This window comes from Bos grunniens, chromosome 4 (genome assembly GCF_055505025.1).
Source record: "Bos grunniens cultivar Pamir isolate PY7600 chromosome 4, Bosgru_T2T1.0, whole genome shotgun sequence".
Lineage (NCBI taxonomy): Eukaryota > Metazoa > Chordata > Mammalia > Artiodactyla > Bovidae > Bos > Bos grunniens.
In genome coordinates this window covers 89,171,432-89,185,439 of record NC_141168.1, presented here as the reverse complement: position 1 = coordinate 89,185,439, position 14,008 = coordinate 89,171,432, and the positions used below count along the sequence as shown (strand labels likewise).

The 14,008-nt window shown below is 43.1% G+C and overlaps 1 protein-coding gene across 2 annotated transcripts in view; it reads right to left on the bottom strand.

Annotated features, from left to right (window-relative positions):
• Positions 1-13,751, bottom strand: part of RAPGEF5 (Rap guanine nucleotide exchange factor 5) — a 235,128-nt gene extending 221,377 nt beyond the window's left edge. For both annotated transcript variants that reach the window (XM_086397408.1, XM_086397410.1), the window contains exon 1: positions 13,394-13,751. In XM_086397408.1, the coding sequence (XP_086253534.1) occupies positions 13,394-13,624 (231 nt within the window). In that variant the 5' untranslated portion in view covers positions 13,625-13,751. The remainder of the gene's footprint in view (positions 1-13,393) is intronic.
• Positions 13,752-14,008: the final 257 nt, after the last annotated feature.

Here is a 14,008-nt window from a genome sequence, read left to right as displayed (position 1 = left end):
TCCATGACGTATGGAATCAAAGTCTCTAAGACTGGGGCCCGGGAATCTGTGCTTTAAAAAGCTCTCAGGGATTCTCATGTATGTATATGCTACTGTTTGAGGAGTCCTCCTTTAGACCCCATCTTTGACATTTTAGGGGGGACGACCATGGATATCCTATCAGAGACGCTTCAGGTGTAAGGAGCCCTTGACCCTGAACTTCCTCACTACAACCTTTAGCAAGATACCGATGTCTGAGCCTCTGTTTTCCTACTTAGTTGCGGTCACCATAGCCAATAAAATCTATTTCAGCTTTTCCAAGGGCTTGATCTTGAAATCCCTCAGATTTGTCATTTCAGGAGACAATGATGATGGCAGCGATGACAACAGCAGCAGCTCACACTAAGCCTTCTCCACAAAACCAGTTTCGTCTGAAAAGTGCTGTGCATTTTAACCTGCTTCCTCTCCTCCCCTGTGAGGTGGGCACTAACTTTGCTTCACAGAAGTGGCCTATGGAAAAACTCAGTAACTTGTTTTGTCTGTATAAGAAAGGAATACCTACTTCAGAGCTATGAACACAGTATGAGAAAGCATTCTGCAAATATAAAGCCTTATATAAATGACAGCAGTGTGAACAGTCAGCTACTGATGAACTGACCCTGTGGAGTTTCATTAAGCTCTAACTTCGTGGGATATTTGAGGTAGATTAGAATACAACTAGCAGGCTTCCTCTTATTTTAAAAAAAGTCATGTGCCAAGAAGAGCAGAAATTTCAGCGTTTCAGCGGGTGCTATTTGAAGATTTTTCATAAATTTGAAACAGTAGAGGAAAACAAATATTGATGCTAATCTGAATCTAAAAAATAGCTTTCCCTGATGACAAGAAACAGCAACAAACCTCTCACCTAAAAGAAGATAAAACCACCTGGTAAACTCTCCCCAGATACAAAGGGCTGCTGACACAAGTTCTCTTCTGACTCCTCTCCCAGAATTCTGTTTATGGCCAAACAAATGATTTAATCTTCTGGAAACAAATTCATAGGTAACATCATTTTTACTTTCGATATGATGGATTCTCGATTTAATCAGAATCTTCCTCCTTCAAATGTTCTTTCTATTAAATCATTATCTTCCGCTCTCTAACTCCAGAGATGAGGTGACTATTAAGACCCATCTTTCCCTCTGCCTAAAACATGCCCCCAAAGTGTACTGGGGGTTGAGCTGGCATCTCAATGAAGAAAGACCTTGGCTGTACAGACAAGGGCCAAGAAATGAAAACTGGTCCCCTCTGCCACCATCAACTGCATGATAGAATACCAGCATTCCATTTTAACTTGAAAGGTTGTCTGACTTATTCACACAGCCGGTAAATGACAAAACATAGAAAAAAATGTCTTTTCTATTATAACAAAGCCAAATTCTATTTCAATGGATTGAAACAGGCATCATACTTCCCCTACTCTCTAAAAGCAACATCACACAGTTTCTTTTTTTTTCCTACAAAAGATCTCATACCTATACATAAATTCACAACACAGTATGATGGAGTGTACCATTTGTAGCGCTTGTTCTTTACAGTCAACATTTAGAGTGTTAGACCAAGCAGAAGTGATAAGCTGTTCACCTCCCTCAATAGCAGCAGGAGAGAGTACAACAAATTTACAGTCAGCACCAGAGGCAAAAGTGTTAGGCAATCACAAGTATTTGCGTGTACACCTCAGAACAGCTGCAGGTAAATGATCTGACAAGGTCAAATTCGACTGAACAGCAAAAGCACCAACGGGGCTGCAGTGAGTTGCTCGACCAGTTAGAAAAAAATACAGGAAGACAACCAGCTAGATTGCAGAAGCCCTGGGTTTCTGGACTCTAACTTTAGAAAGGTTTGTTTCGCCTGTATTAGAAATCCTGAATTATGTTTTTTCTACAGATAACACAAACGGTACAAAAAGCAAAGAAAAGCACTTTACAAGGGAGAGGCCAAGGCCTCATGAAAAAAGCAAGTAAAACATAAAAAAGAGAACTGAGTCCCAGAAGGTAAGATCTGCCATCCCCCACACAGTGTGCAGTGACTCAAAGACTAAGTCTACCGGCACTTGTGTATATTCATGGCTGTTAGTTTCAAAAAAATAAGAAATGCATGTGGGAAGTTTACCTTTTAAATTTTATGGAAAAAAAAAACTGGAGGGAACCAATAATAAACTTTCTATAATTTCACCTTCAACATTATTTTAAAGATAATACTTTTCGTAGGAAAAAATTTATATGTATTCTCCTCTGTCATTTAAAGCATTACCTAAGCAATTATCAGTGCTCAGATAAATTGTTAATATACTCATTAAAATTTTCACACTTCACGAATAGATATGGATTTTGTTTGTATTGGGATTCCCTGGTGGCTCAGATGGTAAAGAATCTGCCTGCAATGTGGAAGATCCAGGTTCGAGGGAACGGCTACCTGTTACCGTATTCTCACCTGGAAAATTTCACAGACAGAGGAGCCTGGAGGGCTACAGTCTACGGGGTCACAAAGAGTCGGACACAACTGAGTAACTAACACTTTGTTCGTATGCATTATTTTATTTTTTTAACAGGAGAAAATCAAACAAAAGTTTAGTAACACGCATACATGGGAAAGATCCAGAAGTGAGTGACCTGGATGCACGATTTTAAAGCTGTGATTTACTTTGCTATTTCGACAGATAAACTATGCAGCTACATTTAAAAAGTAAAACATGGCTTATTACAGCTTTAATTTAAGACATCAAGATTTCAAGATGGCATGCATGCTAAGTCTCTTTAGTCGTGTCCACTCTGTGCGACCCTATGGACTGTAGTCCTGCAGGCTCCCCTGTCCATGGGATTCTCCAGGCAAGAACTGTAGTGGGTTGCCATGCCCTTCTCCAGAGGATCTTCCTGACCCAAGGATCAAACCTGCGTCTCTATGTCTCCTGCATTAGCAGGCTAGTTCTTTACCACTATCTCCACCTGGGAAGCAAATTTTAACATACACTATCAATTTAATAATAGTTTCGAAATGAAAAAAGTTTTATTCCATTAAATGATCATATTAATTTAACAAACATCCCTATTTCAAAAGTAATAAAATGAAAAAGAGAAAGAGATTGTAATCAAGAAAATACATTCTCTTATTTGGAGAAAGGATGCAGCAGAATAGGTAAACCTTGGAATACAGAGCCAGATTTCCTGGGTTCAAAGCCCAGCTTCTCCACTTAATAGGTGATCTCAGGCAATCTAGCCAGCATCTGTGAACCTCATTCTCCACTTCAGACAAGAAGAAGACAAAGAGAATATCAGTCATACACGGCTGTTATGAGGATTCAGTGATTAATGTTCTTAAAGTACCTCAAACAACCCCAAGAAAGTACCTCAAACAACCCGAGATGATGAATGTTACATGCGAATTTGTTAAATAATAACAATTATCATCACCATGGCCACCACCTCCCAGGACTCACTGAAGCTTTTGCTGCATTGAGGTGAATAAATTTCCAATTCAACCAGCCATTAAAATGCTTTAATTTGGGGACATATTTACCGACTGAGAACCTGACACTATGCCAGATTTTTAGAGGAAGGAAAGATGAAAAGTAAAATAATTACAGAACCATGGTACTGCTTCTAGAAGAAAGGCCTTCTAACTAGGGGTGTGTGGTGACCCAGGCTTCAGAACATCCACAAGCCCTCTGAAATGAGGTGCAAAATTATGCCTGCACATGCTTTTTTCTAGGGTGCCACCCCAGATTCCAGCAAAGGCCTGGGATTGGGGTTGGGGGGGGAAGTAGAGAGCTATTTGTTTCAGGTAATCACATCCATTAAAAGATAAATGGGCCAAAGCTTAATTTTAGTAAAAGACACTTGTGTATTCTCAATGACTTGATTCAATTGTAAATGGATTCTTTTACTTTGATAGGTACGCATAGTTCTCACTTCCTAATCAGACGTTTCTTAAATATCAAACAAGTCACCATCAGAAACGTAAATCCTGGGTTATCAGAAACTCATTCTACCTCTTCTTCCAGTCTTCTAGAAAAGGAAGCTACTTGCTTTATATAAATCTCCAAGTTTATTTGCAATACGCAGCCAGTCAGTTTCCAAATCTCCAGAGCAATGGCTTCCCGAATGAGTCATCCTAAACCTTCCTGTTTCTTGAACAATGGCTGGTATTGCAGAGGGATGACAAACAGCTGCTGCTGCTCAAGCCATCACCAAACCTTGCAAGTGGATAAAGACGAATCCTGGAAGCCATTTGCTTAAGACACTGGAAAGAAAGTAAGCTGTGTTTTGCACTAAACTTGAAATGCCTAGGGCACCCCTCGTTTTATATAAATACCACACACTAAGGGATTCTACCACTGGAGTTCCTTGGGGTACCCACTGTTTCAGTGCTCAACATGTCATAATTACATCCATGTCTTAGACAACAGGGTACAGTGGCTCAGTGCTAAAGAATGGACAGAGGAGCCTGGCAAAGCTACAGTCCATGCGGTCACAAAGAGTTGGACATGACCTGGCGACTGAGCGAGCATGCACACAGACATACACACACACACACACACACACACACACACACACACACACTTAGACAACATGGTTTTGCAGAAAGGCCACAGAGACTGTAATCAGATAGTCCTGGGCCCCACTCTGACTGCACTACTTCTTACCTGGGTGATCATGGAAGGCTATTAAACCTCTCTAGATGGTAATTTTCTCAAAGTTGAAAATACCTTCTCCTTTTAGAGGACTACTGACATTTCAATCTGATAAAGACATGCCAGAATCCACGATATTGTCCCTGAACTCTCCCTTTTCCATATGGACTTATAAATAAATGATTTATTATAACAATAATTAACCATGGTGGGGGCAGCCATTGATTTTAACTACTTTGCCTTCCCATAAAATCTTATAACCTCTCACAAAGTACTCCTTGATAACATAGTGTTACTAGCATGATCAGTATTCCTAACCAGGGTTGTTATGCAACATTGAGGCAAAAAGAAAGTCACAAGCGCTCAGAGTCATCCCCAGTGACTTTTCTCCCACCTTTCCTTCTATTTTTAGCTTCACAAGTTACCAATTACTGCCAAGTCCATTTTAGACAGTGCAAGTGTGAACCTCAGACTGTTTTGTTATGGTATCAGTATTTAGACACTACCTAAAATAATCACTCTATGTTAGGACACCATGATTTTTAAAAACTTGGAAACTGACACTGCATACAAGAGCAAAATTTTTTATGCCTAGATTTCCATAAATATGTCTATGTAAGTCCATTTGCTTAGAATAAGCATACAGCTGGGGAAGAAAACATTTAAGCTGCAAGGTGCCCAAAGCTTCCCAGACATTGCCTCTATTCTCAGAAAAACCTGACCCACAGTGTATCTCACAACAGCGGAAGAAAATGAGGCTTCAAGAGCTCAGAGAATAACATGCGAGGATAGAGAGTAGTGGCCCTGCAACTCAAAGTTTGAGCTGGCCAGAAGTCACTGTTTCTTAAATAAGACCAACACATGCTGTCCTATCTGATCTGACTCACCTTTCCTGGAAGATGCATGCCTCCTTTAATGACCTTTATCTTCTGACAGGCTACCATAAGCAGATAAGAAAAGAGTAAGGAGGATGAATTCACAAACTGTTTGGATTGATGACGATAGGCCTGCGAGTTTTTTGCTTAGGACACACTGACTTCGAACTTTAATCTTAGTAACTATTAGTTACTATACACACCTATAACCACAGCATTTCCCCTCCCCCGACCTCTCCACCTCAATCCCAGGAGGACCACAAGGCCTTGTGTGCTCCAATGACAGAAAAGTTAATGTGTGGCATTATCAACAGCATGTACTGACCATTCTCAAGAGGGGTAAGGTCATACCAGCAGGTACTATAAAGCCTATGGGCATTCATTGGAAAAGGTCCTGATGCTGGGAAAGACTTAAGTCAGGAGAAGGGGACAACGGAGGACGAGACGGTTAGATGGCATCACCAACTCAATGGACATGAGTTTGAGCAAACTTGGGGAGATGATGAAGGACAGGGAAGCCTGGTGTGCTGCAGTCCACAGGGTCACAAAGAATTTGACACTGCTGAGTGACTGAACAACAACAACAATGGACATTTAGGGGAAAAAAAATAGACCCTAGGTCCTCAGTGCATTTGAGAGTCAATTCAGGACATGGACTATGGAACCAGACTGGCTGCATTCAAACCTCCCTTATCCCGCCCACTCAGTGATCTTGGGCAAGTTACCTCTAGGTTTCAGTTTTCTCATTTGTGTGTGTGTGTGTGTGTGTGTATGTGAGTGTGTGTGTGTGTGTATGTGTGAGTGCACACAAGTGCACTCAGTTGTGTCCAACTCTTTTTGACCCCATGGACTGTTGCCCACCAGGCTCCTCGGTCCATGGGATTTTCCAGGCAAGAATACAGGAGTGGGTTGCCCTGTCCTCCTCCAGGGGAATCTTTCTGACCCAGGGATTGAACCCACATCTCCTGCATTGCATGCGGATTCATCACCACTGCACCACCACCTGAGAACCCCCTTCCTCATCTGTAGAATGCAAATAAAAGCATCTATCACAGAGGCTTGTAGTGACCGTTAAAAGTTTATACCAGAACCTGCAAGGCACATAATTAAGTGCTATGAAGTGTTAGCACTGATTTTAATTTAAATACAAGGAAGAAACTACATGCTTTGCCTATGAGATATGTGTATAAAATGACTATAAGTTGGCCATACTGGTATAACTTGGAGCAGAACGTGTTTCTCGATCGACAAAGTCTTATTTCCAGCGGAGGAGGGTGGTAAGCCAGGCCTGAAGCATTCCAGCTCAGACACAGGAAATGGGCAGCCTTGTTCTTCTTTGAGAGGGAGTCACCAGGGTGGGATTCAATCTCTGGGTTGGGACGATCCCCTGGAGAAGGAAAAGGCAAATATCCACTCTGATATTCCTGCCCAGGAAATCCCATGGACAGAGGAGCCTGGTGGGTTACAGTCCATGGGGTTGCAAAGAGTTGGACATGACTGATCACAGGAGATGGTGATGGACAGGGAGGCCTGGCGTGCTGCAATTCATGGGGTTGCAAAGAATCGGACACAACTGAGCGACTGAACTGAACTGATCACACACACGTGCATCAGGGTACAGACTGTAAATGAAAAAGAGAGAACTTCCAGTTTCTCAGGTCTGAAGACCCACTGAGACCCTGCCTGAGTGAAGAGTGGCTGAAGGGAAGAGGTCAAGGCAGAGAAAATTGATCCAAAGGCTGAGAATCATAGGAAGACTTGGGTGAACAGTCAAACTGGCACGACCGGTGAATCATTCTGATTGAGGTAAATGAAACAGATTTCAAGAAGATGAAGAAAGTGGTGGAACACTGCAGAAAATATTCTAGCAGCCAAAGCCCAAAATAAGGTAGCCCCAGCGCTCCAACAGTATATATAGAAAGAAGGAATGTAGCTACCAGTTATTTCATTAGAGGGAAAAAATGACAGTCTTAGAAACAGCCTGATGAGAAGAATTTTTAATGAAACAAAAACTTAAGATGAAAGACTTAAAAAGAAGGTTAAAAAAAAACCTCAACCACTATGAGAGGCAAAAGTTGAGGGACATGAATGGTTTTCAGAAGAAAAAAAATCAGTACTCCTTGGGAAAATGGCTGATTTGGAGTCTGGACCAGGAAATGGGAAAAGATATGCTTAGAATAACTTGTGCTGAAAAGGAAGAAAGGTATCAGAGACTACTAGGGCCTTTTAAGAAGTACGCAGGAGATAAATATAAACTGAGCATCAAAAAAAGACTATTGCCTTCAATGGGTTGAAACAAATTTACAAACAAATTACAAACAAATCTAAGATCTTACTGATACTTGAAAAAGAAAAAAAACTCACTGGTTGCTAGGGCATTAAATCATAACTCAGAAAATTGATAAAAGGGAAAAAAAATCAAGCCTTTCCCTTGTCCTTCCTATACAATCTTTTTTTCAGAAGACCCAAGTAGTTCATGAGGGTAAATTTTTTATTTTTCGAGAGTAAATTCTTTATAGACAGAATTCCAACTGATAAATGCAAGAGGAATGATAGGTTTAGATCATCATTTTGCAACCTCTGATGAAATGGATCTGGGTTACAACTATCAGGGGTGTTACAATCATTAGGCGAAAGGTAGAAAGGTAAGTTGACCCCACCTGAACCCACTAATCACTCTTGTTATCTCAAGCAGGGACACATTCAGGCATCATGCCTCTCGTGATGCGATGCAACAGATTATACACAGTAATACCTACCAAGAATGTTCGCTCTTAAGTCTGAATCTAATCAAGCCACTACATCTCACTGCCAGATTACAGGAAACATGGAAAATAAATGAACAAACTAGACAACATCACAAGTAAGAAGTGACCCCAGAAGTGGACATTCTACTTGACAAACGACCTGCTGTCTCCATCACATCAAAGGCATGAAAAAAGAAACGGGGGGAGGAGATGGTTATAAAATAAAATAGATTTGAAAACCTAACAACCAAACACAATGCATGGACCTTAATTCCTGGTTGCAACCAATCATAAGTGAAAAGACATCTCTGAGAAAAATTAAATATGGGAATTATGTTAAGGAATTATTATTAAAATTTTATGCAAGAAAGGCACACTTTTTTCTTAAGGAACAAAGTCCTTATCAGAGATGTAAACTGAAACACTAATGAGTGAGATGACACAATATTTAGGATTTTGTTTTAAAATACACCAGTCCCTCACAAAAGAAAAGTGGGGAAAAGAGAAATAAGTGAAATGAAATTGGTAAAATGTTAATAGCTAAAGGTAGGAAGTAATTACATTGTTCTTTCATAATGTCCCCAACACAAAGTTAAAAAAGAAAATTAAATGGTTTTGGTGTAAAGTCAATCTGTCCCTTATCTTAGCAGTGATTTTTTAGGAGGCAGCTAAGAAAAAGCTAGTCATTCCACCTAGCCTAAAGAGGTGCAAAGAGTCTTAATCAGCTTGCATTCTGAATTCAGTATGACAATAAGTGACTGAACCAAGGAACCAGGAGTTCTATAGTAACAATCAAATGTCAGCTTATATTCTCCCAATAAGAGACAGCCTACGAGCCACCTGGGTTGGGCAACACAACTCACAAAGAGCTTATCTGATGACAGTTGATGTCAGATTGTTAAGATCTGGGACAGCCCAAGGCAGCATGGGCAAGGGCCACACAGATTCCTAAATCAGATCTTGGTCAATACAGAAGTTGCAAACTTTCCTACCAGCTTGTGTAATACACAAAGCTACTTTCTTACCAGTGGTAATGAATCTGTGCTAACTTGTCCCTATAATCACTCAGCTATAATCCAGAAGTACAGCTCATGACATACAGAACTGAAGGTCCACACAAAGAGCTTAGCCATGATTTACTTGCATTAATATCACTGCCCTAACCAAGGGGCTAACCACATGACCCCAGGTGTTTACAAGTCACCCACTGGTTTGATACACACTGCTTGTGTTTTTCTCTTTCCATCAAACACTTCTGTTATGGACTGAATATTTGTGTTCCCCCAAAATTAATGAAGCCATAAGCCCCAAGATGCTGGTATCTGGAAGGCCTGTGGGAGGTACTAAGGGTGAGATAGGTCATGAGGGTGCTGTCTCCATAATGGAATTAGTGGCCTTATAAGAAAAGGAGAGAGATCGAAGAATCAGAACAAAAAATTCTAAAATTTGTATGAAAATACAAAAGACTCCAAATAGTCAAAGCAAGTTTTAAGAGAGAGAACAAAGCTCTAGGTATCACATACCCTGATTTCAAACAGTTTATATTGCAAAGGTACAGTCATTAAAACAGTATGGTACTGGTACAAAAAGACATACACAGATGCCAGTATCTATATCAAAACAATGTGGTACTGGCACATAGAGAACTCAGAAATAACCCATGCTTATACAGCACACTGCTGCTGCTGCCACCGCTAAGTCACTTCAGTCGTGTCCGACTCCGTGCGACCCCATAGACGGCAGCCCACGTTAATCTATGACAAATGAGGAACATACAACAGAGGAAAGACAGCCTCTTCAATAAATAGAGTTGGGAAAGCTACAGGCAAAAGAATCAAACTGGACCACTTTCTAACACCATACACAAACTCAAAACAGATTAAGGACTTACAAACATAAGATCTGAAACCATAAAACTCCTAGAAGAAAACATAGGCAGTACACTTTGCTATCAGTCTAGCAATACTTTTTTGGATCTGTCTCCTTAGGCAAGAGAAACAAAAGAAAAAATAAACAAAAGGGGCTACATCAAACTAAAAGGCTTTTTCACAGTGAAAGAATCCATCAACAAAACGAACAGGCAGCTTACTGAATGGGAGCACGTAAACTTTTTGCAAATGATATACCCAACAAGGAGTTGATCTAAAATACGCAAACAACTCATACAACTCAACACCAAAAACAAAAAATGGGCAGAGGACCTGAAGGGACATTTTTCCAAAGAACATAAGCAGATGGCCAACAGGCATATGAAAAGATGCTCAACATCACTAATCATCAGGGAAACGAATCCAAAACCACAATGAGATATCGCCTCACACCTGTCAGAACGACTATCATCAAAAAGACAGCAAACAGCAAGTGCTGGGGAGGATACACAGGAAAGGGAATCCTGCCGTACCACTGGTTAAGGTTATAATCGGCACCGTCACTATGGAAAACAGGATGGAGATCCCTCAAAAAATTAAAATAGAACTACCATATGATCCAGGAATCTCACACGTGGGTATTAATCCAAAGTAAACAAAAACCCTAATTGGAAAAGATATATGCACCCCTATGTTCTCTGCCATGCTATTACAACAGCCAAGATATGGAAGTAAGTGAAGTGTCCGCTGATGGATGAATGGATCAAGAAGATGGGGTATATACATATAATGAAAGATGACTCAGCCATTAAAAAAAATGAATTCTTACCATTGGTGACAACCAATCCATTGGATGGATCTAGAGGGTATTATGTTAAGTGAAATAAGCTAGAGAAAAACATACTGGATGATCTCACTTACATATGGAATCTAAAAACCAAAACAAAATGAAAGTAGAGATACAGAGAATAAACAAGTGATGGGGGTAGCACAAAACAGGTGAACAAGAATAAGAGGTATAAGCCTCCAGTTGTAAAATACATAAGCCATGAGGATGTCATATACAGCATAAGGAATATGGTCAATAATACTGTAATAACTTCGTATGGGAACAGATGGTAACTAGCATTACATCATTACGTCATTTTCTAATGTACGCAAGTACCAATCAGTATGTGGTACACCTGAAACTAACATCATATTGTATGTCAACTATATTTCAGTTTAAAAAAAGAAAAAAGAGAGAGAAGGCCATCTCTTTTCCTCCACAGGCACCAAGGAATGGTCACATCAGGACATAGAGGGACGGTGACTGTCTACTGGCCAGGAAGTGTTCTCACCAGAAACTAAATATGCAGGCACCTTGATCTTGCACTTCTCAGCCTCCAAAACTGTGAGAAAATACGTTTCTGTTGTGTAAGTCTATGGTATTTTTTTTATGGTAGCCTGAACAAACTAATACATATTTCACCTATTTTTCTCTTTCTTTCAAACCCTTTCCAACTCCTTTGATGGGAAGGTTCCATGATCACAAAGGTGGTTCCAAAGCCAAAGGAGGGAAAACAGTTGAAAATTATGGGTTTCCAATGTCAGAAAACTTGACAATCTTCCCCCAATTTAAAAAAAAAAAAACAAAACTGGCCCTGCACTTATGAAATGTATTTGGAATGTCACAAGGAGAACTAATACAATATTAGAACCAAAGAAGGGCTAATAAAGTATATCTTATTTGAAGTAACCACATTCAAAATAATTAATAAGAGTAAATATGTATTTTGGCAAGGTACACCACAACATCCCAGACAGGGGGAAATTCAAGTCTCTATGCAGAAGAACACGCCAGATCTATTTACACAGAAACCCTGGGCGATCCTCCTCACAGACTGCCTGGCTGCCCTCATGTCCTCAGTATTCTGTGCAGTGAAAAAATAACTATCAAGGGTAACAGGAATACGATTTAACCTACTTTTCCCTAGACTCCTGGAAAGTCTCTAACTCTGATTTTTGTGTTTATTTAGCTATCATATCTTTGGGACACATTTCCTCACTTTCTTTGTACCCTGTACACCACATGGTAAGGTCATTTGCAGTAATTCCTAAACTCCCCTGGTCATTTGACCTAAAGATGTCCTATTACTGCTCAGCTAATCCTCAAAACATCCTTCTAAGGTAGATCATGTACAGTCATCTCTATGTGGGAAGAATTCTTAGGGAAGGAGGTACACAGCCTAGAAAGGCCAAAGACTCAACATTAATTCAGACCCTTTCCTGCCCAAAGGAAGCCATACTAAACCCAGTATTTCTCCCTAACGCTCAAGTTTCACAAACATATCTTTCAAGAGCTGGAAGTCCCCCAGCAAGATCTTTTAAGATAGACAACCACTTCTTTTCAAAATTGCAGACCAAAATGTCTACCTTGTGGTACCTTCTTGGTAATGTCTCCTTAATGATGCAAAAATTTTAAAAGCTAAGTAAAACCTCCCAAAGGTGCCCAAGGCCTTGGTGAGCAGGGACACCCGTAAGTCAGTAGTGCCTGCTGAGTGACTTATGAGAGATCCCAGGCCGTCCCGCTTCTCTTAACCACAAAACATGTCTGACCTGCTCGGGCCATTAGATGCACTTAGAACCCAACGAGGGACACTCCTCCACCAGGAAATCCTACCGAACACACCAGCAGGAAGTCAATATTTAAGATTCTGGGGGCGTCGCCGAGAACTAAGTGCTGGCGACTGGAGAGCCCAGGAGCTACAGATCGCCCCGGAACTTCCAACTCCGGCGTCTGTCCCTCGGCCGTGGCGGCGGCCAGAGCCAGTGTCGGTGCCCAAAGCTTGCAACGAGGCGTCCGACAGCAGTGCACACGTCTCATGCCTCCTGAAAACTGAGGTCCCGCGCTTGGGGCCTTGGGCTCGCTGTTGGGACAGGGCCGGCCGTTAGGCACCGGACACCTGCAGCTCCCCCTCTAGAGAAAGGCAAACGGCCCTTCTTCCAGCGATGCTCACGGTCCCGCGGCCAGAATCCAGGTGCGCTTGGGCTAAGTCAGGTGCACTTAAGGGAGAGGGAAACCGCCGCTCCGCGGGGGGCACCCCACGACCCCGCTTTCCCGGGCCCCTCTTCTGCTTAGTCCGGCACAAGCGCCCCACTCGCGGCACCTCCCCAACTTCCAGATGCCCTCCTCGGCCGCCCCGGAGGGTGGGCGCGGGCTCCACGTGCGCTCCTCCCACGCCCATTCCGGCCGCGCAAGACCCGGCCACTCACCCGGCCCCCAGCGGCGCTGCGCTTCCTCCGCAGGGTGAGCCCGCTCCGCAGCAGCGCCGGCAGGTCCCGCAGCCGCGGCCGCGGAGGCACCGGCAGCTGCTCACGCTCCGGCTCGCGCGCGCTGGGGCTGCGGCGCAGGGCGCCGTCCGCCGCCGCCACGGCCGCCACCGCGGCCAGAGCCGGGCTCTCGCACGGCGGCTGCATCTTGACGGAACCCACGGCCATCCTCATGCCCTGACGGCGGCAGTGGCGCCGGCGGCTCTTCCCCGCGCTCGCCTCCGCGCGCCGTCCGCGCCTTCGCCAGGCAGCAAGAGGGCGCGACTGCGGCTCGGGCGCGGGGCGCGCTGCCAGCCGCTGCCCATTGGCGCGCGCCGCGGCCCCCGCCAGGCTCAGCCCCGCGCGCCTCCCCCTCTCCGCCCAGGTGCGCCTGGCCCCGCCCCGCCCCGCCCTCGCCGCGGCACACCTCCGCCTGCGGACCCGGCCCCCGCAGCCACTCCCCGAACCTTGAGCACCGTCTCTTCCACAGGTGCGGATTCCCAGAATCCACCACCAAACCCACTCCACTGCCCGGCCCATCCCCCTACTCCCTTTAGGCTGAAAAGTCCCACTTCACCC